Source organism: Stigmatopora argus, chromosome 12 (assembly GCF_051989625.1).
Source record: "Stigmatopora argus isolate UIUO_Sarg chromosome 12, RoL_Sarg_1.0, whole genome shotgun sequence".
Lineage (NCBI taxonomy): Eukaryota > Metazoa > Chordata > Actinopteri > Syngnathiformes > Syngnathidae > Stigmatopora > Stigmatopora argus.
The window spans coordinates 7,624,883-7,647,145 of NC_135398.1; the positions used below are offsets into that span (position 1 = coordinate 7,624,883).

The window sequence follows — 22,263 nt, forward strand, 5'->3', positions numbered from 1 at the left end:
TGTCTCATTCTGTATACAGTACATGTTACAAAAGAGAGCTTTCATTCAAATGTTTTATGACAAATGCTTCAGAAAATCACGTTTGGACCCCTTTATTCAAATTGTAGGTTCTTTAAATATTAACTCATTGCCTACAATTGACGGAACTAGACGTCCAATCAATTTCCATCTAAAAATCCCATTCAAAATTATATACATCTTAGTCTCTTCTTTTTTTATATTAGAAAACCTGGTATTGAAATAGACATAGTATCTACTGTAAGTGATGTTCTTTCACAAAGAAAAACTTATTTTTGTTACATTTTCAAAGTTCTCAAACTGTGCCACTAACCTTGGTGTGACACAGTTGTAAACAAAGTGACTAACGTTTTCGTTTGCCCTATAGCGCGCAATCAAAAACGGATTGCATCATTGTTTCTTCATTTTGAAACTGATGGACGCTTCCTAACAAAGGCCTCGGTCAAAGTTTCTTATCAGTTTTTTGATATGGAACAGTTTTTGCCGAAGCTCTTTGCTCTCCCTTTTCTTTGCTTGATAATCCGGTGCCTAAAAGAGAAAAATGTTGAGATCATGTTTCAGTATCTGAATGAAAAATTAAAGTGAAACGGTTTGAACTTACTCTTTTAAGATCTTTCAGTCTGTTATATTCATCCAGCACACCCTGAGAATGGAAAAAGATTCATGTGATGTCATAAAGATCTGACCAGTATATATTCTATACAAATACTGGACAGTATGTTTGTTATACATATATCGCCGGTATTACTGACGAGACAATTTAGGATTCCCTAAACCATAATAGTAGCACCAATCACTCTCAAAATGCAGACAAATGACATAAAGTATAATCTACAATGAACTCAGACAGCACAACTTGTTCAAATATTAATACATTTGTTGTTAATAATGTGCTAATCTACTGTGCAGAACATTTTTAAACGTCAGAATATTAGTCACAAGTATTAGTAAATAATTAGAAATCTTCACATTTGATCAAAACAAGTATTCTACTGTTTATAGTAAATAGTTTTAGGTTGCAGCACTACTTGATACATTTAACATCTGTGGCAGGTAAGTTTAATGTCAAAAACAAAGTTAAAGCAATAATAATTATTTCATTTGTTAAAATCAAATAATTGAACCTATATGCCATCTTGAAATAAAAATGACAGACATTAAATATATTAAACAAAAATGTCACCAAAAGACATAAATAATCAGGATTGGTAAACATTCTCCCATGGGCACCTACCTGATACTTCATCGAGTTTTTGTCCAGTGTGTCTAGTTCTTGACTCAGCATATGAATCTGGTCACCGATTTCGTCCATTTCGTCACACAAGCTTTTATATCGAGTCAGAGCCGACTGGAAATCTCGCTTGTACTCTTGCCGCTGCTCGTCTGAAAGGATCTCGGTGTACTGGCTGCGCCAGGGAGAGAACATAAAAAATGGAATACAGGGGCAGCATACATTAAATATTCATTCATTCATGCATTTTCTAAACCATTTATCCTCACAAGGTTTGCGGGGGGTGCTGGAGCCTATCGTAGCTAACTATAGGAACCAGTTAGTGGACACCCAGAATCTGTGGCCAGCCAATCACAGATCACAAAGAGATGGATAACCATTCACACTCATAGCTAAGGGCAATTTAGAGTGTTCAACCAGCCTAGCATGCATGTTTTTGGGACACGGGAGTACCCGGATTAAACCCACGGGGAGAACATGCAATCTCCACACAGTGAGGACCCACCTGGGATCGAACCCTCAACCCCAGAACTGGGAGGCCAACACGCTGACCACTCGGTCAATGCCCCCCCCATCAATTTAATGGAACATCATCATCTATATATGTTTGCAATGTTTGTGTATTTTCATCCAGCAACAAAAAAAGATAAACACATTTATTGTGTAATGATGTGTACAGGAAGTGGCAGCGGGGGATGAAGTCACCTGAAGAGGTATTGGGCTTGGTCGTCGTCCAACTCATTAGCAGTGTCTCCTCCAGTGGTGTAAGCTATTTCATTTTGGGACGCCATAGTTGCACGAATGTGATATTTGGGGTTCCCTTGGCCTCTCGTGCTGAGTTTCCCTTCGCTTTCGGCGTATCCAGAGGGGATGCTGCACACTGCAGGGCTGTTGTTTGGGTATGGATGTGCAACGTCTTGTAACTTGCTAGTTGCCGTACACAGCCACAATCAAAATACAACACAAGCGAAGTTCATTGGTATATTATTATTACACTATTTTGCCATATTTTTAGGGCACTCATTTCACTGTTTAGCTGTTATTTTTCAATAAGATGTCTATCGTTGTCAGTGGCAGTACATTTATTCATTACTATGACATACTATGACTATAAAAAAATTACAGTGTAATTGGGAGCCATTACATAATTGTTTTCATATTTTCATTCGTTTTAATGAGAATAGTTTTATTTTCATCATTACCATTCATATCATAAAATAAACATGTTTAAAAACGTTAAAAATTTAAAACATTTTAAATGAACTCTAGCATCCTTACATGCAAACGTCACATTTTTGGTATACCAAATGTTAATATTGTGGCTCTTTTGACCCAAAATTTGACCCTTTCTTTTTAATGACCAAAAACAGTCACATGCCCCCTAAATGTTGATAAAGTCAACTCACCTGTTGTTTAAATGACCCTCACTGTGACCTAGGACTTTTTTATGGGAGTGGGACACTGCATTGTTTCCCTCACGTAGATCAGAAGCAGCTTTCTCCGATATTACAATAGTTGACGCATGCTGGGTGCTGTGTCCCCCTCCAACATTGTTGACCTAATCCAGCAGAGAAACACAAGGCAGAAATGGCAAAAGTGCAGAGCCAGATGTGAGACCTAACACAGGAAGAAAAATTCATTCTTGCAGTAAATAATTTCTTTTAGTCCCATAATTCCATATTTATGTGTAAGTAACAGAACACTGCCCTACATTGGTGTAAATCTTTTGGCATATGGTGAAATGCATCATAATAACAACAACAACTGTTGTCTTAACGTACATATAATCTGGATAAAAAGAAAAATGCAGCCGGTGAAATAGATCTCATGAAGATATATAGTAACTGTAAATAATCTGATAGAGTATTTTACCTAGTGTGTCTGGTCACTGGGCTGTTGGTGTAATGTGTTATGCAAGGATTATAAATATAATAAAACAAGGGATTCTGTATATATATATATATATATATATATATATATATATATATATATATATATATATATATATATATATATATATATATATATATATATATATATATATATATATATATATATATATATATATATATATATATATATATATATATATATATATATATATAAATGGCATTATCTGTAATGCTTCTCCTTAAAAGATTTGTGGGGGTGCTAAAGTGTATCCCAAGAGCCCCTGGACAGGGATACACCCTGAATTGGATGGCAACCGAAATTGCAATTATGCATATACGCGACACTACATAATTCCTGATATTATGGTCATTTTTGTCTTCTCATTCTACAAAGAAATAACATCTAGACTGCTGTGTGAAGCTGCCATGACTGAATCATTTACTGACATCACTCTGTAGGGATTTACAGAGCAGAACAGTGGCAACTCCAGCCTTTAAAAAAATACATTATACATCCATGCCCATACATTAAATATACTTCCCTGCAAGGCAAAGAAAGCATCCTCGGTGCAGTACACGAGTTGCCCAGAACGGGGCCCTCATTCAAATGATCAAATCAAGTTGAAACTAATTGTGTAAGAAAGAAAATTAGCCCTCTATATACAATTTTTGTTTCAGTTGAAAAGACATTATACTTCAGAATAATACAGCGTGTGTATGTGTTCTTCTCCGAGGTTCAAGAATGAATGCCTATTGTATCATTACATTATCTGCTTGTGTTTTTGTTTTTAAATACACTTTTGTTTTCAAATGATGACATTTCATTACATTTCTATGGCAGTTTGTTAACATCAAGATAAGATGATGTTCCTGTAGTTGTAATTATATTTGTTCAGTTCAACTTGAAAATGGATACTAATTCGACACCAGTGATGGTCATATCGCTCATAGTACTAAACATTTGAATTTGCTTAACATGTCTTTCAATGCCATGAGAGGTTCCACAATTTGCGTCATTGCTGATTAATGATCACTTAGAGCAGGGGTCGGGAACCTTTTTGAAAGAGAGAGCCATAAACAATTCATATTTTCAAATATTATTCCTTGAGAGCCATAATCACAATTTAAAAGTCAAAACACATAAAAATGTGCACATTTTTTTTGTCATTTTACAACTTTTAAAGTACAAAAAGTCCCTTCATTATTTTGACAACATTGTTAAGCTCTTGCTCATCAATGAATGTCAATGAGTTCAATGAGTATCAATGAGAGAATGAATGCAGAAGACTAATGAAAAAAAAATCAATGTCACAATGCCGACGTGACGTTCCTATTGGTGCGTTCAAGACTCTTTTCTCTCACCACCGGTTTCCATATTTTAGCTCAGAGCCATATGCACCCATCAAAAGAGCCACATGTGGCTCCCGAGCCATAGGTTCCCTACCCCTGACTTAGAGCGAAACCTGGGTGTGTTAGTCAACAGGTGCTTGCATGAATCAGTTTTAAGAGAAATTCAATTTTGATCACTATTGTTTCTGCATAGAAAAAAACTATTTTTGCTTGCAAACCTAGAAACACTGTAAAAAGTAGAAAATGGCATTTCCGTTCTTAGGCTTCTTGAGATGACAGGTGAATTGTACAGTATATAGTGCCCCCCCCCATCCCCGGATGGTATCACAGTAAATCAAGACAGCTTCTCACCCAGTCTTGTACATTCTGCCTCTCTGACAACCTGACCATTGGCTGGTCCCAGTAGATGTTATCTTTTCCATGATGCCAGATTTTGCTACGGGTCTTCCAGGAGTAGTAGGCAGCCAATGACAGGGCCAACACCACCATCAGACCCAATGCGAATGCAACAGCCTGAGAAAAGACAATTCCATAACATTAAATCCAAAGATGACCAGTTTTGACTTTTAATCTATATGTGTGAACCCCTTTTTGGGCTTACTTTGTTACATTGTGGTAAAAGGAGTCTCCAAACATTTGGCCACAAGCCACATTTTCAACTAAGTACCCGTGTCGACGCAATCATCGCTGGTTTTCCAAGCTCATCCTACTGACCTCCTCTGGGTCCATGAAGCAGTAGTGGTAAAGGTACTGGTTGTACATGGGGAATCCCCCAGGAAAACCTGCGCTGCCACTAAAGCTGGGCCGGTCTGGAATGTTCTGGCACATCATCAGGACTGGATTGTACAGCATGCTCTGTGAGCTCTGAGACATCGGATTGACCCCAATCACAAAAATGATGTCAATGATGGCCTGCAATTAAAAATGTAATAAATGTCATTCCTAATCAATGTGTGTCTGTAAGGCCCAGAACTGCAACCGAACATTTTGTTTGCTTTTTCACAGTAGTACATTGCTTTGGAAAAGTGCTTTCACTCGTTACGATCTGCCACAATAGACACAGTTTGCAAACTTTGTTAGTCATAGTATAATCTAAAGAATGTTTAATTCATAGACAGAAGATGAACAATGTCAAGGACCCTTTTCGGGTATATTGTAACCGTAATGCCAGTTCATCAAGCCCATCAAAAACTTGAGAAAAAGGCCTCACCTGAAGGATAGCTAAGATGGTGTCACAGATGAAGAAAGTGAGGTACAAAGTGGATCCTCTCATGGCCCGCGACCGGGAGAAACTCCCCACCAGGAATCCCAGCAAAACCACAAAGTTGATGGCAGCCATGGAGATCATTGCAGCCTTGGCAGACTGTGGGGTCATGTAGGAACTGCTGTATCCATAGCTACCTCCGTAGTAGCCCTGGCCTGCTCCTGTACCACTCCCTGCACCGCCAATACCGTAGCCAAAGCCATTCAAGTCCCACACTAAGGTCGAGGCCACGCAGGCGAAGATGAGGAAGCACATGAGCACTGTGGCTCCGTGGAAGATTTTGACAAAACCAGGGGGGGAAAACCATCGGTAGAAGTGTTGAGGTGTCTCCTCCACGTAGTGGGAGTCTGCTGGGGGTTTGGAGGTGACATAATGGCTCTGGGGCGAGTGCACACTTCTTTGTAGATTGAAGCTTTGAGAGGTGGCGCTATAGGGCGGACTGGACAGGAGGCCGTCATAGTGCCGACTTTCGTACATGGCGAAGTGCCACGAGAACTACAAATTCACCTGGAGAAAAATGTGACACTTCATTAAAGGTCAGGTCTAATATTAACATGGCAAGCCAGTTCATTCATAACAAGGGTTGTCGGGATACACCCTGACAATTTGCAGTGTTCAATCAGCTTAGAATGAATGTTTTTGGGATGTGGGCGAAAGCCACACAGGCACGTGGAGAACATGGAAAAGATTGAATCTTCAGTCTTCATACTGTGAGACGGATTTGCTAAACACTTTTTCACCGCGCCGCCCCAAATTCAATGACAGACAATCACAGAAACAGAGGCAAAAGCCTGATTTTGATATTTGACAAATCTACAGTACTTTCTGTTCGTCAAAGGCCAACACAGAGTTGAGGCAGATGGAAAAGTATCAAGTATCACTGCCTCTTATCATTTATCTCTACGGTGGAACTCAAATGAGCAGGCTTGAATAATTCAGGCTAAAAACACATGAGACGCGATGGCGGCCACGGCATGTGTGGTGTCTTATTCTAACTTTGCAAAGTTTCCTTTTAATGGAAGCCATCAGTATTGAATGAATTGCAAGCTTTGATGATCAAGGTGATTTGCAGTTAACGCTTTTCATTGAAATGCTGAAGAAGTGGCTTTAAAACAATATTCAACCAGATAATCAAGCAGAGCAACTTACCCGAACTTTGAACTTTGGACCTCTATGGTCGAGCGTGACGCTTGCGTTTGATGTCAATCCAGCCCGCACACGGAGACCCCCATTTTAAGCCTCCTTCCTCATGTTTCGGCAGTAGAAAAGTATGTTGGTAAAGCACAGCGGGCTTTCTCGAGCAATACTCGTGTCTCAGTGTGGACATGCAACCTACCAGAGTTGAGATCAGGAGCCCAACCCACCTCCTAAGTTTGTTCTGGAAATGGTTGCATTTTAAATGACTTAGAATGGCAATCATATCAAAACAACTTTTAATTCAAAATTTTCATTCCTACTAATTTGATGAATCGAAAATATCAAATAATCCAATAATTACAGCACATTAAGCCTTAACACACCCACACACGCAAGATAGACATTTATAAATCAAAAAAGAAATATATATATATTCACTAACCATTTCTGCATTGACATAAGAAACTTCTACTATTTTCACACATTTATACGTGTCTACAGTATATTTAATCAGATATTAATTATTCCATTCATATTTTTATTTGTACAAGTCCATGTGAATCTTTTTCTCAAGCAGTTTTGTATTTGATATGTAGTTACAACACAACTTTAAAAAAAGTAAATTGCTTAACTCAATAATATAGGTCAGATTTTTGCTCTTTTTTTTACATTTATAAAACAGCAACCCCCCACAATATTGTTTTTGAGGGATCAATGAATTGACTCAACGGCAAAGTTTAAATTTTATTGATATTGAAAATAAAAAGCAAACACAAACAAAATACAAAACCACAAAACATTCAAAGGCAATATAGTGCAAATAATACATAAATCAATAGTAGAAAAATAGACCATTTTGATTTACGCTTTACATCCATGTTTTCTTTTTCTCCTGAAAAATGACAACATGTTGAAAAACAAATACATAAACTGCATAATATTGGATGTTCATAATAATATTATGAAGCAAAATGTTGCAAAAACATCATTGCGATTCCACAAAGGCAAATCTGGCATTGATGCTATTCCATAACTGGAGTTGTACTTTGCTCAAAAACACGGATTCTGTTTTTTAGGTGGCTTAGTTTGGCTTTCAAATAGTCGCAACGTTCCTTTCTCTCCAAAAAAGATGGATCCTGTAACACAAAAACCCAACTAAAATCACACTCGTATTGCAAATGATGAATTTCCACATCCTCAATGGACGGAATTCAACTTTAGTTTGTAGTATTTCTGACCTAAATGAGTGAATGAGTAATTAGCATTATTCTTTTCTATTACTTACACTCTTCTTCTGCTCATACTGCTTCAAGAGGTTTTGAATCCTCTCTTGGTCCTGGAAAAAAAGCAAAAAACAATCAGTTACATTATCTTTCAATGGGACACAACAATAACAAAATTGAAGAAAATCCGATAGACTGAACACTTTTTAATGTGCCGCCTGGGAGTTTCATGTACTCCCATTGTAGTTGTTCATATTGTTTTTTGTTTTATTAGGAGAAAGCAGCAGTTCTGGGGGGATAGGGTGAAACTACATATTTAGACACACATGCTACCTATGAATATAGCACTGTTATCGCAATATAATTAAAGAGGTCTCCATGTCAGGGCCAGGTGACCTTAAATGTTTTGAATTGAAATTAAATGGATTTTTCTTAATTAAAGAACTAAAGTATTTTTTCAGTAACCTCTCGGCTTTTTCCATCTTTGATGAGTTGTGCCACGACAGCATCCAGCTCGGTGAACTTATCGAGCGTGGCACGGATGTCTTTGTAAAGATCTTTGTACTCCTGGTACTGGTCATTGAACACGGCTTTGTATTTTTCCTTTTCTTCCACACAGCTGATCTCCGGGTACTTTCTGGTAGAGGGAATGATATGACAGTAAGCTAACTTGTCACACCAACTCATGACAGTGGATGGTGATGTTTGAAAAATGGTGTGCTCACATCAAATAGTCTGCAATAATGTGCATTTGGGGGGTGGAAGCAGGTGCAGAAACTTTGACGAGGGGTCGACCTTTAGTTGCTTTCCTGTCGGCTTCAGTCTCGAAGGATATGTGTTTTGTTTTTGGTGGGATCAGGAGGTTGGAGCGAAGGTTTTCCTCTGGATTCTGAAAGAAAAAAAAGGAATTTTTAACCAACGTCTGAACTTATACACTATCCCTGAAATATTTTGTGGATTGTCCTTATGCTTATGATTTCATGTTTTAACCTAGCACCACTTTTAAAATATGACTTTAATCATGGGAGGCATGTTTTAACCAACTTATGTAAAAATAATCCATACATTAATATCCTGATGAATATATCCTAACTATCCTTTTCATCAATTTAAATTCCCAGGCGGGATAACTCACTCATGGAGACAGTTTATAGCACCGTGTAAATTTTCATATGTTAAAGAGAACTGAACAAGGCATTACATTTAATTAAAAATCCTACTGAAACATTGCGAGGGCTTTCAAACTGTCATACATCATCTCCACATATGTGACAGCAGAATTACAGCACCTCATCCATCTGTGTCACATATTGAAAACACTAAAACAAGCACACGGTCAATTGAATTACGTTCCAGTGTTTGCCAGTAAAGAAAAAAGCTGATCCGCCAATACCAAAGAAAGCAAACTCACTGCAGATTGTCTCCACTAACATTAAATTACACCCGATTTTGTCTCCCTCCTTTTGTTTTGGCTTGCGGGCTTTCATTAGTGGGATTGGTCATGTCACTTGATATAAATCTAACCTGAAAAAAAAGAAAAATAACTGGAAAAGCAGTCAATCCCAACAAATGAGCAAGTTTCAATGCCATTGACAGTGATAGACATCCATTGATTTGAACTGAGAGAGATTGGCAGCCATTCGTCATCATTGCAATCAGAGCACCTGGTGAATTCAGCTGTTGTATACATTGTTTGCCAAGACAAACAATCAGGCACAGGACAGGCTCTGTTTTTACTTTTTTAGACCTTTTAAACGTGAAAAAAGACTAAAATCATGCAGAAAACAAATTCTGTCATCTCAGAAAAAACTAATTTTCATTAGTGAAACGTCTCGAGTTGTAATTAAGGCTATATTTTGCAGAAGTGCCTATTTAAATGCCTAGTCCTGTACGCAGGACACTTTTTTTTTTACATACAAACTTCCATGTAGTGCTAAGTTCATTGAGAGCAGCTACAGGTAGGCAATTTTAAATATTTAAGATTGTGTTATATTACCATAACCTCTGATATTTTATCAATTTGTAGGTGCCACAGCCACAGAGGACTCTTTTTTTGTGCTCAGCTTGGACATTAACAAGAGGGTGAGTTCAATTTGATTGTTTGTGTATGCAGACTAGCAGTTAGCTGTTTTCCAAGTTAGATTTGGCAGTAGCAGGTGCTGTTTATGTTGTTGTTTTTAATATCATAATTACTGTGAAACTGATTTCCTGCTAAAAAACAAACCCTCTTGCGTGACGTGCGTTTAAAATGTTTCTTTTTAAATCGACCTGTTACATTGTGTTTCTATTACTGTCAGTCTACCTGTTCACATAAAAGCTCCAAGAAAAGGGATTTGTATTATTAAATTGAACTTTATTCAAATTCATTTTGAGCAACTTGAAATTTAGTTGAAGCCCTAAATGTCTTCTGTTGTGGCAGCTTTGCTAGAGGAATGCATTGACCAAATAAAAATACTTTCACTTGATAAAATTGGCAATGCTTACTATTTGTTACATGTAGGCCCCAATCATGATGTGGTACATCATATATGTTGTCTTTTGAGGAACAGTGTGTCTTGGATTTACTCTGTTGTAATACAATTTGTATCATTTATGTGACCACATAGCGATAGGTTCAGGGTGTAGCCTACTTTTTGCCCAAAGTTGTACAGAAAATGAATTTAAATGTATTGCTGTGGAAAGCATTCTTTCTTCACTAAAGCACCACAGTATCTTTCTTTTTTGGTGTTCTAGAAATGGAAAAACGGAACATTTGTAGCCAAATAGTAATTCTGGATGGCTGATATCAAATGTTTGATTTTTGTAAGATTTGGGTGGTGTGGTGGGGAGGGCAGGTTGATACTCAATGTAGTTCTAATTATGTCGTTGATATTTGGTTTTGCTGTGATCCCTAAATCCCATCCCCCTGAGAATATATTAATGATAAAACCTTTTTACTTCATTTAAAAAAACATACCCTAAACACCTTAGAAAATGTAGTACTGAATAAATAAACAGAGATTATTCGCTTTTCTTAATGTTAGAATTATTATATATAGTTAGTTATATTAAATATCAGGGAACATATCTCAGTAAAAAGAGCAACATAATAATCTAAGAGGATCCCTTTTTAAGTGATGAACTTTCGGTAAGCAGGGAAAGTTGACATTGATCATATCTCAGCACTGCTATGGAATTCCTCACCATTTGGTTGACCCCAAAGTCCAGCCTCTCGCGTCGTCTGTCCTCATGCCGCCACATTTTCAGACAGACCATGAAACTTCCCAGATACATGATCACGTTGATGAAAAGGAACGCGGTCCCCGCCATCTGACCGCCTTCCACTCGGCACAGAGAGCCCATGATGGGGTTGATTCCCATCGTCATGTAGCACAGCCCCCCACGGTTCAAGTCGTTCACGTACACGATGGCCGCCGCCATGTAGAGGAGGAACAGCGTTACGTTGATGGCCGCCTCGGTGAGAGGCCACCAGGGCGCGTCGAGGAGGATGGTGCGATAATACATGGTCATTCCCAAGACTAGGAGTATCATGGTCAAAACCCAACACAGTCCCGCCACGGACACCACGAAGGGAGTCTTGGGTCCGCTGTAGCCGTGCCCCGACCCGGTCCACCCGTTGTTGTAGGCGCCGTTGTTCCAGCCGTACATGTTGGTCCATTCGCTGTCTTTGTGGATGTAGCCCACGATGCAAGCCACCACCATAGCGCCGAAAAGAAGCTCGATCCCGGCCAGGACCCGAAGAAGGCCAGGCCACGACTTCAAGTAAGAGTACTTCTGGTTGTACACCTTCAACTTCTCGGCGTAGTACTCGGCAGGATGGATGCTTGTGAGAAGAGAGTCCTCGTTTGGGCTTTGGGAGTTTCCTATCAAGAATGGCTTCCCGTCCTCTGGAAAAGGACTCGCGGGGGGGCTCACCCGGGTTCCGTTAGGGAGGATCTGGATCGGACTTGCTTCGGAGTCGTCGGCGGCGCTGTCTCCTCCCTGCTTCCAGTGTCGCTTTATGCTGCCCCATGAGTTCGGGATGAGGGATTTCAGTTTACTCAAGCTCCCCTTGGTGACGTTGTGGTCCTCATGTACAAATGGGAGACTGGATGTGTTACTGGTGGAGGCGTTACTCGCGCTGGTTTCTGGTGTTGGCGTGTGAGAGACCCACATGGGCCCCCTGGTGGGCTTCTTCATAGTTTGTGTGATTCACTGTAAGAAGAGGGGCGACAGAAACAAAAGCTATTATAGTACTCTACGGACTAGTTGTCTATTCTTGGGGTCATCCGCAGAAAGGAAAACACGTTAGAACAGCAGGAAGTTGAGGTTTTTCATTCGTTTGAATGTGGTAAATGGTAACTATGCCAAAGTTAATGGGGGGGACCATACAAAAACTGTTTATTTTAAGAGCCACTCAGGTTCGTCCTAAGTCTGAATGGTTAATGTTCTGCCTTGAGTACTATAGCACCAAATAGTTAAGGTTCAGACTTACCTGAATGCCTGGAATTTGGATTGCTTCGCCCATGTCGGTGTTGTGTTTCTCTCTCGGGAACTGATATGGAGAGCAAAATGGCTCCTTAAGGTCCAGCCTTTTCTCAGAGACTGACTGTGGACTTTTGATAATCACTCCCACACATGCGCACACGTGGGGCAAGTAGGTGGGAGGTGAAGCTTAAATATTAAACTTGAACAGCTTGTGCCAGCTGGTACAACTTTGTTAACCTGGCTGAAAGAGTGGGACAGCATTTCAGTGGGTGAAGATGCAAATGTTCTTCGTTATGAATCACAATTTTTCAACCTGAAACAGTTCTAAGTCTTGACTACATATTAAATTGAATCTCCTTTAAAATATTTGACATGTATTGAATTTATGGATTTATTTTAAATGCATTCTTATTTCGGTATTTAATAATACATTGGTAAAAATGAGGATTTTCATGAAAGCATGGGTTAATGATTTCTTAATTAACGTTGTAAAATAAAGGATCATGTGCATTTGATATTTTAGCATGTCTTTCAACAATAATAGCTTTATTTTATTTTTATAACACATTTCCCTCTTTTTCATTTCAATTTCACTGCTCGCCACTAGAGGACGCCAAATACTTTACTTTACCTTTGATGAGGTGAATGCTATCTTTTTCCTCCTCTTTAGCCATGGGCATATTTAGAAGGCTAAGAGCCATTGTATTTTCTGTTTAATGCCAACTAACAAACTAATCATTTATCTGAAAATATTAAAACATTTATTTTTTTAATTTTTTACTGGTCCACTTTCGGCTACGCAAGGGCCAATAACGCCGGCTAAAGTCAATCATTAGCAACACATCATTTGTCACATGGTCAAAGCAGTTTTTAGTAAAATAAGTTGATCAAAACTAGTCTTAAATTAGCAGTGTTTGTGTTGGAGCGATTGTTTATTAACCAATTTCCACATAAAACGATAAAACACTGAAAATAAACAAAACTAAAATGCTGGCCGCCACAGCAATGAAAGTACTAAATGTATGAATAAGCCTACCTTCGGTAGTGGTAAGTGACCCCTAACCCTGGTTTCCTGGCCAAGAGCAAAATGGGATGAAAACTTTTTATTTTTTATTATACAAAGAAAAACTACGGATTGTAGCTCGGGAAAATCCCTTCTTTCGAATTCAGAAAAGTACAACCTGGGGTGACAGTGGGACTTTAAGTTATACCGACATTGTGTAGGAACTGTAAATTTGACTCCAAACTAAACACGTTTGCTTCTCTTCAGTTTGTTTAAGCTTAAATAAATAGAACTGCAAATTGACAACAATTGGTACTGCATCTTGACACTCCCATTCAACCATTCAAAGGATGATCCCAGCTGTAAAATGTGAGCTCCGTGTTTGAACGCATTGTTGATTTTCATGTCGGAAACAGCTCAGGGCAAGGACATCCTGAGTGACCCCCCATATCCATTCTCCACCCACGCGCTCGGGTAGCGTAAGCGGCATCGGACATAGCCTGCTTCCTCAAGTGAATAAAGTCCCACCAGTGGCCCTGCCTTGCCCGGGGCCACCTGGTCTACTGCCGCATTGCTTGTTCTCCGTCCTCAGCACAAGTAGTCATTAGTAATGTGCACAGGCATGCAATTATCATGCAGAGGGAGACTATCAAAGTAGTAGCACACATTTGTATGCTTTATATTTCCGTGGTCAATCAATATTACGTATATTTTTTAATGTTTGAGAATATATTTGACCAAAGGACCCTAATCCATTGATCGTGATCTAAAAGATGGTGTCAGTTGATTGCATCTTCTCCGTAAAAAGTATACTAGCCCAGTCTTTGCTATTGGATTTGTCGTTTTATTGGCATTGAGATAAACCGCTCATGTTTCTGAGCCCTTTTGGCCTATTACCCATAACACTCTGGTATCTTGACTTTGTATGACATACATGACCAGTTATGTCATTTTTGCAAGAGTCGTCAGAACAAGAAATAGCAATATTATGTGCTATAAGGGTTTAGAGTGCCAAAGTTGTGTGTTCTATGTACAGTATAGAAGGAAACCAGTATATTGTATGTTGTATTCAATACGCATGGCTTGTTTCTTTCTTGCTCGCTAAATGAAGCAGGGAAGCTACTGTGAAGCAACCATCGACATACAAAGATGGAGTGGCCGGAAGAGATATACACAATAACGGAAGCTGAAATAACAACAAAAATATTTATTGGAATAAATTGGGAGTTCACGCCTGATCTATGCAAAAACAGCAGGAACGTGAATCGTCAAATCGATACTTGTATTTTGTATAATTTCTCAAGTGTGCGGCAAAGGGTGTTGGCCTCTGGGAATAGGCAGGTCGGGAAGCATTATTCAGCTCTGTGCTATATGTCCGTTTGCGGACACGCGAGGAGAAGACAGGACTGGGCGGACATTTAATAAATGACTTCCCCCGCCTGCCACAAGCTGTCCCCAAAGGACCCTTGGACAACCTGGTATGATCCTTGTACGCCAATGGGGACAGCCCGCCATTTTCCCAAGTGTGACGGCCAAATGCAGTAGTCATCTTTGTGCAGGAATCAGCCCCAGGATTTCCTACCCTGTGAAAAAAACACATCTTCACATGCGAATTTAGACATAGCGGTTCATTGTGATTTCTGGAAGTCTGCTACTTTAGTATTTATTGTCTAGGAAAATGCCACTAATGGCGTATATGGCAATAGCTGCGAAATCTGTTGACACTGGAATGCGGCAGATGTTTGAATAAAAATTGACAGACAATATAAAAATACACACTAGCATATTTCTTTATCCTCTGCAAAGTCTTTTGGCGGCAGATTATGCATTTCTAAGGCTTCATTCATCCATAATATTACATTTTATTTATTCGTTCATTTTCTGAACTGTTTCTCCTCACAAGGATCGTGGGAGGGTTCTGGCGCCTATCCCAGCTAACTATGGGCACCCTGAATTGGTGGCCAGCCAATCGAAGGGCACATGCTCACATTTAAAACCTAGGGGCGATTTAGAATGTTCAACCAGCCTACCCTTCATGTTTTTGGGATGTGGGAGGAAACCGGAGTACCCGGAGAAAACCCACGCAACATCCAAACTCCGCACAATGAGGACCCACATAGGAACGAGCCTTCGACCCCAGAGGCCGACACGTTGACCACTCTCACTGTGCTGCCTATTTTTTAAATTTATTCATAAAAAAAGCTTTTTTTCAACCATGATTAATAATAAAAAAAAGGAATTGAATTAAATCACGGCAGATGCAGACCTTTTGGGGTGTTGTAGTAACACGTACGGGGTGACTGACTCTGCTAATCTGCGGGGATCTCGGCCTAATGCCAACTCCCTCCTGATTTGGCTGTAATTAACCGCAGTGAGCCCTGTTTGTACATGTGGACATGAATAGACGCTCGTTATTTGACTGTGCGCGTGGGGTGCGTGCTTCACCTTGGATCAGGGCCTCAGCAGCTGCGTGTCCTCTGATACGGACGGCGTTTGTCTTTGTATCAATACAAGCATCCTGCCATCCTGTTTACAACCTTAGCCGACTGGATTGCTACATGGACTAAAACGGAGCACAGACCAGAATCAATGTTATCGGTCTAAAAATAGAGTAGACAGAAGGGGAAATGATCACAAATCAATGGGGAAAGTCTTTAATGTTGTGACTTTGGTTTCGACCTGCAAAATGAAAAACCAGCAATGAGCAGACAGAGAACATGTTCAACCCAATTGCCATCCATTGAATGATGATTTATTCTAGTGCTACCAATGTACATTATGCATCATGAGGCCATGTACACAGAACAACATTTTAAGGGCGGGTTATTTCTTCACGGGGGCTTGTGGATTGCTTTTCAGGGTACTGATCATAAGACTATCACTTTTACGGTAAGATGGCGGCCAGCTATTTAATTTAGAATTTGATATAAAAAGTTTTCACGCATGTCGGGGAAAACGCTGTGGGTGTGTGTGTGTGTGTATGTTATTTTCATCCAGCCTAATGTCTCGAATCAAAATATATATTTTTTTAAACTAACAGTTGCCATTAATGGCGATAGACGTCCAGTCTATTTGAACTGGGTATTGCTGCCAAGCCCCTCAGTTCGAATACATTGGACGTTTAAGACCATCAATGGCACGGAATTTCTTAATCTTGAATTGGTCCCAAATCTTCCCTGTTCTTCCTCATCAATTGTGACTCATCTCTTGATGGCATCATCCTACACCTGCACAACCAAATGCTACACACTCGACCCGAGGTTTCCCCCGATTGTTGTCGTTATCCTTTCCTATTTAAAACCTTTGCCGGGGGCCGTTACGGAGGTCTCTTTGCGTGGCTCGTACTCCTAATGATGACAGATGACGAACACGAGGCGAAACCTCACAACGTAATAAGGAGATTGAACCATGAGACATGAACAGGCATACGGGGTCACGTCAAAACGCCTGCCATTAGCCGTCATAAGTAATTGGATGACACTGATTGAAAGGAAGGCGGTAATGATCGAATGGGATGGAGAAGTCAAGGTGTGGCGGGTTGGGGGGGAGGGCACAGGATAAACGCATGCTTTGTCAAGTCAAGCCGAAAGTGGGAGAAAATAAATATTCATGCTAAATTTTGTCTTGCATGGCTAGCTGTGGGGGGCATACCACTCAAAAGTTTAAAAAAATATATTTAATTTTTTAGATTTCAGGAGAAATTGCATTCTAATGCCTTCGTGCCAAAGATAAATCCATTTTTGTTATGTTGGATGAGCAAATGAAGTTTAAAATTGGGCAAAGTATTTTTGTGCGAATGAAAGCAATAATTTGTTTGTTGTTTTGGTGTGTGGTTCAGAAGTGACAGTGAATGGGAGCCAAAGAGGATTTGTTTTTTTGTGGGTTCAAAAAGCGTTGACCGAACAGTTTAATAACTCTAATTGGTTCAATGAGTGCTTTTTTTGGGTAGAATTTCCATGTAATTTATTTCAGAAGGAGGTTTGAACGGTACAAAATGGCGAAATATTCTATGAATGAAAGGTTTTTGTTTATGATGCTTAAAAAACAAAGACTCAAATTTAAAAAAATCCTATGCCTTTTTAGAGATTTTTTTTAAAGATTACACAAACAGTGCTCTACCACTGAGCTATGGAAGAAAAAAAAATGACTATCGATGAATTAAAACAGACGATGGGGATTTTTCTTGAATTCCCTGTTTCCTGAAGCGCTTACATGACTGTGCGGTTGCTAGGCAACCAGCAAGACTCCCAACACCCGACTGAGCTTAGCCAACAAATACATTCTATTATGCGTGTCTATCCTATCATGTTGCAATTTTGATATGCAAGTAATCGCTTTTGCTCCGATTGTTCATATTTCAGTGACGCTGATGGCTGTCAACGGCAGGCAGAGTTAACTGCATGAAAAATGTAGCAAAAAAAGCGCAAGTTTATTTAAAATCCCCCCATTAAAATTGTAGAATTCAATGTTCAGTACCCATTAAATATTCTTCAGCACTTTTATTCGCATCCCATTTCTGTTACCATGGTTTTCTTTGCCTCGTTTATTTTTTTATTTTTTAAACAGGGAAATGCATTACAGAATCACATTTACTGCAACTCTCAAGGCCGTGAAAAAAATGAGATTTCGCTGGGGTGGGGGAAAAAGGCGACAAAAAATACATTTGAAAAAGTGGACGTCATTGAAAACCCAAATCTAAATTCAGCAAGCCATCCAAGGAACATAACGTTCATTTACATTTTCGCGCAAAACCATGCAAGGGAACAAGGTGTCCCCCATCCCTCCCAACCCTTTTCTCAATTTAGACCATTTACACCAGCAGCCCTCAAGACATGCCATTATCTGGTGAGCACAGGGAGCTCTAATTAGTGGTGCTGAGGAAGGTACACGACATTTTCCCACTGTTGTGTAAGGGTGTGCGGGATCGGGCGAAAAAAAGTGAACTCATTTCCATCCAAACCCGCTTTCGCTTTCTCCCGTCGCCGTCTGTTAGTATCAATGTAAAAGCAAAAGCTTCTCAAAACAAGGTTGCTGAATGGAGGCGATGCTACGCATCGTTTAAGACGTTTTCTTTTGATCATCGGAGAGGAATGTATCTGAAAAGGGAATGCAATGCTGTAGTCGGACCGTTAACATCGTAAAAAAGCTCTGAAATTAGTAATTAAATAACCCTCTACTATTTGTACATTCAGGCACTGAAAAATCACATGTCAATATGTAACTAAAAAAGATAGTCGCTCTCATTTTCCCTTGGTAAGAACAAGGAAGCTGAAACCTTGACGTTGGCAATTTGTGTAAATTTTTCCTACCCAGTAGTAATGCCACGGCGTCCCCCTTCAGTCCGCTTTTTGCGGGACAATTCTTCCTCTCCCGGGCGTCCCCGACGGCTTAAACGCTAACCTACGGGAAAAAAAATCCATGACACGAGTCTTTTTGAAAGGGAATTCCAAAGTTTGGTCTCACCCTCCTCACCCCGGCGACCCTGCACTCGGTCCATTTTTAAGGGCTTTTACAAAAAAGCTAACTTGAACAGCCATACAATGGCTAAAACATAAACCATATCTCTACTTTATCTCGGCTTTTCAGTCGTTATCTTTTTTTCGTTTTTTTTCTTTTTTTGTTTATGGGTTGCACTTGAATTTTTTCTGGTCTTTTCGTTTTATTTTTATTTTTATTTTTTTCCCCCTTCCTTCTTTTGGGAAGTGCTCTGATCCAGGCCTGCGCTGACACTCTCAGTCACAGGGGAGGAAAGAAATTGGAATGAAGGGGAGGTGGAGCTCATCGGGTGGAACGGAATGACCGGACACTTTTGGGAAAGGTGCTCGTCCGGGGTTATCCGCTATCGGAGGAGGTGTGCGGCGCGGTGGACGGCGAGCGCCGCCTACGGGCGGTGGACGTCCAGGAGCGCTCGGAGCGTTCCGAGCGCTCCGAGGCTAGCGAGGCGGGCCGGAAGCGGTGAACGAAGCCGTCCAGGAAGTCCTGCTGCTGCTGGGTTATGGCTTGGGAGATGAGGCACGGCAGCGCCTGCAGGCTGCCCGTCACCGAGTCCAGCTTGTCCTCCAACGTGCCGATTCGCTTGTCCAGCTCCTCGCTGCGTTCCTGGAGTTCTGACACCAGGTCGTACATCACATTCTGGGTCTGAGCGAGACGGACGGATACAGCAATTATTTCTCCGAATGCCTGTTAAATGTGTTACCATTGTTTTATCTGCAGATGTATTGGTCATGTTGTTCTGTGTAGTATGAGAAATAAAGGTGTGTTCATACCAGGAAAGTCCATAGTTTCACTTTTTGGGTGGTTCAGTTCCTTTTCACATTGAGATTCTCACAAGAGTTCCAGGACAACAAACCCAGTAGTAAAATACCAAAAGTCACTAAGCTGTGGAAGCCATCCAAACATTTGGAAGCATGTTACATATAAAAAAGGTGGTTTCAGAACTGGTTCGCACCAGATTCCGGTCGCTTTCGCTACGTTTGGAGACCCGGGCCATGGTTCGCGAGGTCTCGGCTTTTTCGGCTGTTTCCTCCGCCCCATAGTCTGGTAGCTGGACGCAACATAATTGGACGTCTATTGTCTTGGGAAGAATGACAAGAACTCTTATTTTTGTGAGTCATAACTAGCTGGCCGCCATCTTAGGCAGGTTGTCCGACGGTTGGAAACCAGATCGTGAAAAGTGTACATGGCTCAGCATCACGGTGCTATTTCTCAGTACTCCCCAATCCAATTGACATCATTTTAGTGCTATATCGGTAATGATACCTACAGTATCTGTGGACCACTAGACATTAAAACGCCAAAGACGGTTTCTCATGCGTTACATCGGAATAACAGTTGCGGCTAAGGGTTCTTAAACAATAATTTTCTAGGAATTATGGGTTTAGATGGAACATTTTGAGTGTGGCTCTGTGAGAGAAGAACAATTTAGCGGAGAGATGGATAAAGGCGGGGCAGCACACTTTCAGCAAGTCAGCAAAGATTTGATCTATCTGCCAATTTAACAAGCGTCTTCTCCATTTATAGCAGAGATGCTCTTTAATGTCTCAAGTATTAGCTTCATGCTCGTCATTCACGTAATAAGAGGCCTTTTACAGTCAATGCGTGATCTGCCAATGCCAGCGCTTCTAAATATGGTTTAAAAAAATTGTCAGGGTGTGTCTCTGTGTCATCCACACACGGTTGTAAAATCTTTTCTGCTTCAAAGTGCAGCTCACCGATGCGGACAAATGTCATACTGAAGAAATTTTCATTCAAAATTCCACTGTGGAGGTTCTTCTGTTTTTGTGTTAAGATTATAGTTAATCAAACACATTTGAAAAAATGTGCAAACAGTAGGTAATAGTTAAAAAAACCTGTAGTTGTGGTCTTTTTAAAAACCCACTGAGCCAGTGTACTCGATACGAGTTGCTCCATATACTCAGCTCGCCGTCTCCGTGCTCTCCAACAAAAATACGGAGCAGGTCTATTTTCTGCTCCGTCAACGTCCAGCCGGATCAAGTCTCGCTCAAGCACCCACCAAAAAGGAATAGAACGGCCTACTGTGTACAGTAATTGACTAACGCACTTGCCTTCCCTCCTGCTTCACTCGTCAACCGTGACATAAATGGTGAACGGAGCGTTCAAATGGAAGTCGGCGGACGGGTAACTCTGGCCCTTTTGGGCACGCCATTCATTCATTCTATTTCAAATATAAGTCCGTTTATGCCAGGGTGGATTCCAAAAGAGACGGCGCAAACCAGACAGAGAGAGACGAGCCAGTAAACACGCATTAAAGAGCTGGCCCCGTGACCTTTTAAAACACACACGGTAGTAGAAATGCCAAGCGCATCAAATGAGGCCGCCCGATGGCACCTCTCTTTGAACCGTGTCGACGCTCGGCGTGTCCGCGGCAGGACGGAGGCTGTCGAGGCACGGTGGCTTCCCCGTCTAACCCCGCCACGGGCCTTCCGGGCTGACGATGCTTTCTTTTGCTCCTTTACGCGGAGATCGCACTCTCTTGCCTTGCAGCTTGAGATGTACCCTGTCACTTTCGATACCGTTGCCATCGGTGCTGCAGGCTAGAGCTACGTGCGTAAATCCTACGTAATGCCCGTATCTGATTTGGTCCATTTTTACTTGGACAAAAAAAAGATTTAACAAATGCTTTAAGCAGAAATGCTTTCACAGTTGAAAAAAATGCGAAGATTATAGAACGATGCTAGCCCAAGTTTTATAACATTGAATTTTTCTCTTTTTTTTCAACAACAGAAAGAACGGTGACAGCACTAGCAAAGGCGAGAGTTGTGCTCGAAAACATCAACAAGGTAAGATAACTTCTCTTTCACTGGGACAAAAATATTTAAGTCCAGGGTTGTACAAATATGAATTTTCATTTAAATGTAAAGGAAATTGAAGTTTGTGGTTAAACGTTTGTCATCGCTGTAACCCTCGGTTAGACCTCTATGTATTTTTACTGATAGTTTCTCAGCAAACTGGAGTGACAGTGTATACCTGAAGGCTGCATTTTCAGCACATGTTCAATAGGGTTTAGATCAATTTTTTTTTACAATTTCTCAATGCTCTATTCTTAGCCAGTCTTGGATTGTGTTAGAAGTTCCGAAACATGTGTGTAAATCCAAGCAGTCTGTCCTGGTCAGCATATTTTGCACAAAAACGTCTTATTTGTCTTAATTCCATGACGA

The 22,263-nt window shown here is 40.4% G+C and overlaps 2 protein-coding genes across 5 annotated transcripts in view; both read right to left on the reverse strand.

Moving 5' to 3' along the window:
- Positions 1-39: 39 nt before the first annotated feature.
- On the reverse strand, positions 40-12,726 carry ocln1 (occludin1). The gene is made up of 14 exons (XM_077615514.1): positions 12,590-12,726; positions 11,299-12,309; positions 8,841-9,004; positions 8,581-8,752; positions 8,178-8,228; positions 7,927-8,028; positions 5,702-6,250; positions 5,206-5,403; positions 4,843-5,004; positions 2,656-2,807; positions 1,955-2,176; positions 1,253-1,424; positions 620-661; positions 40-546 (listed from the first exon to the last, which is right to left on the reverse strand). Exons 2-14 carry the CDS (start codon positions 12,292-12,294, stop codon positions 445-447), a joined length of 3,084 nt encoding a protein of 1,027 aa, XP_077471640.1. The 5' UTR covers positions 12,295-12,309; positions 12,590-12,726; the 3' UTR covers positions 40-444.
- Positions 12,727-14,486: 1,760 nt separating this feature from the next.
- kcnn1a (potassium intermediate/small conductance calcium-activated channel, subfamily N, member 1a) overlaps positions 14,487-22,263 on the reverse strand; it is a 48,463-nt gene continuing 40,686 nt past the window's right edge. The window contains exons 9-11 of one of the 4 annotated variants that reach the window (XR_013304417.1): positions 18,895-19,723; positions 16,031-16,148; positions 14,488-15,168 (exon numbers count right to left, since the gene is read on the reverse strand). Coding sequence is in view for 1 of the 4 variants with exons in the window: in XM_077616258.1 (XP_077472384.1) it covers positions 19,418-19,723 (306 nt within the window). In the remaining 3 variants the exon portion in view is untranslated. Of the gene's footprint in view, positions 16,149-18,069; positions 19,724-22,263 lie in introns of those variants that run through there. The other 3 variants (XR_013304419.1, XR_013304418.1, XM_077616258.1) reach the window with 3 other exon arrangements.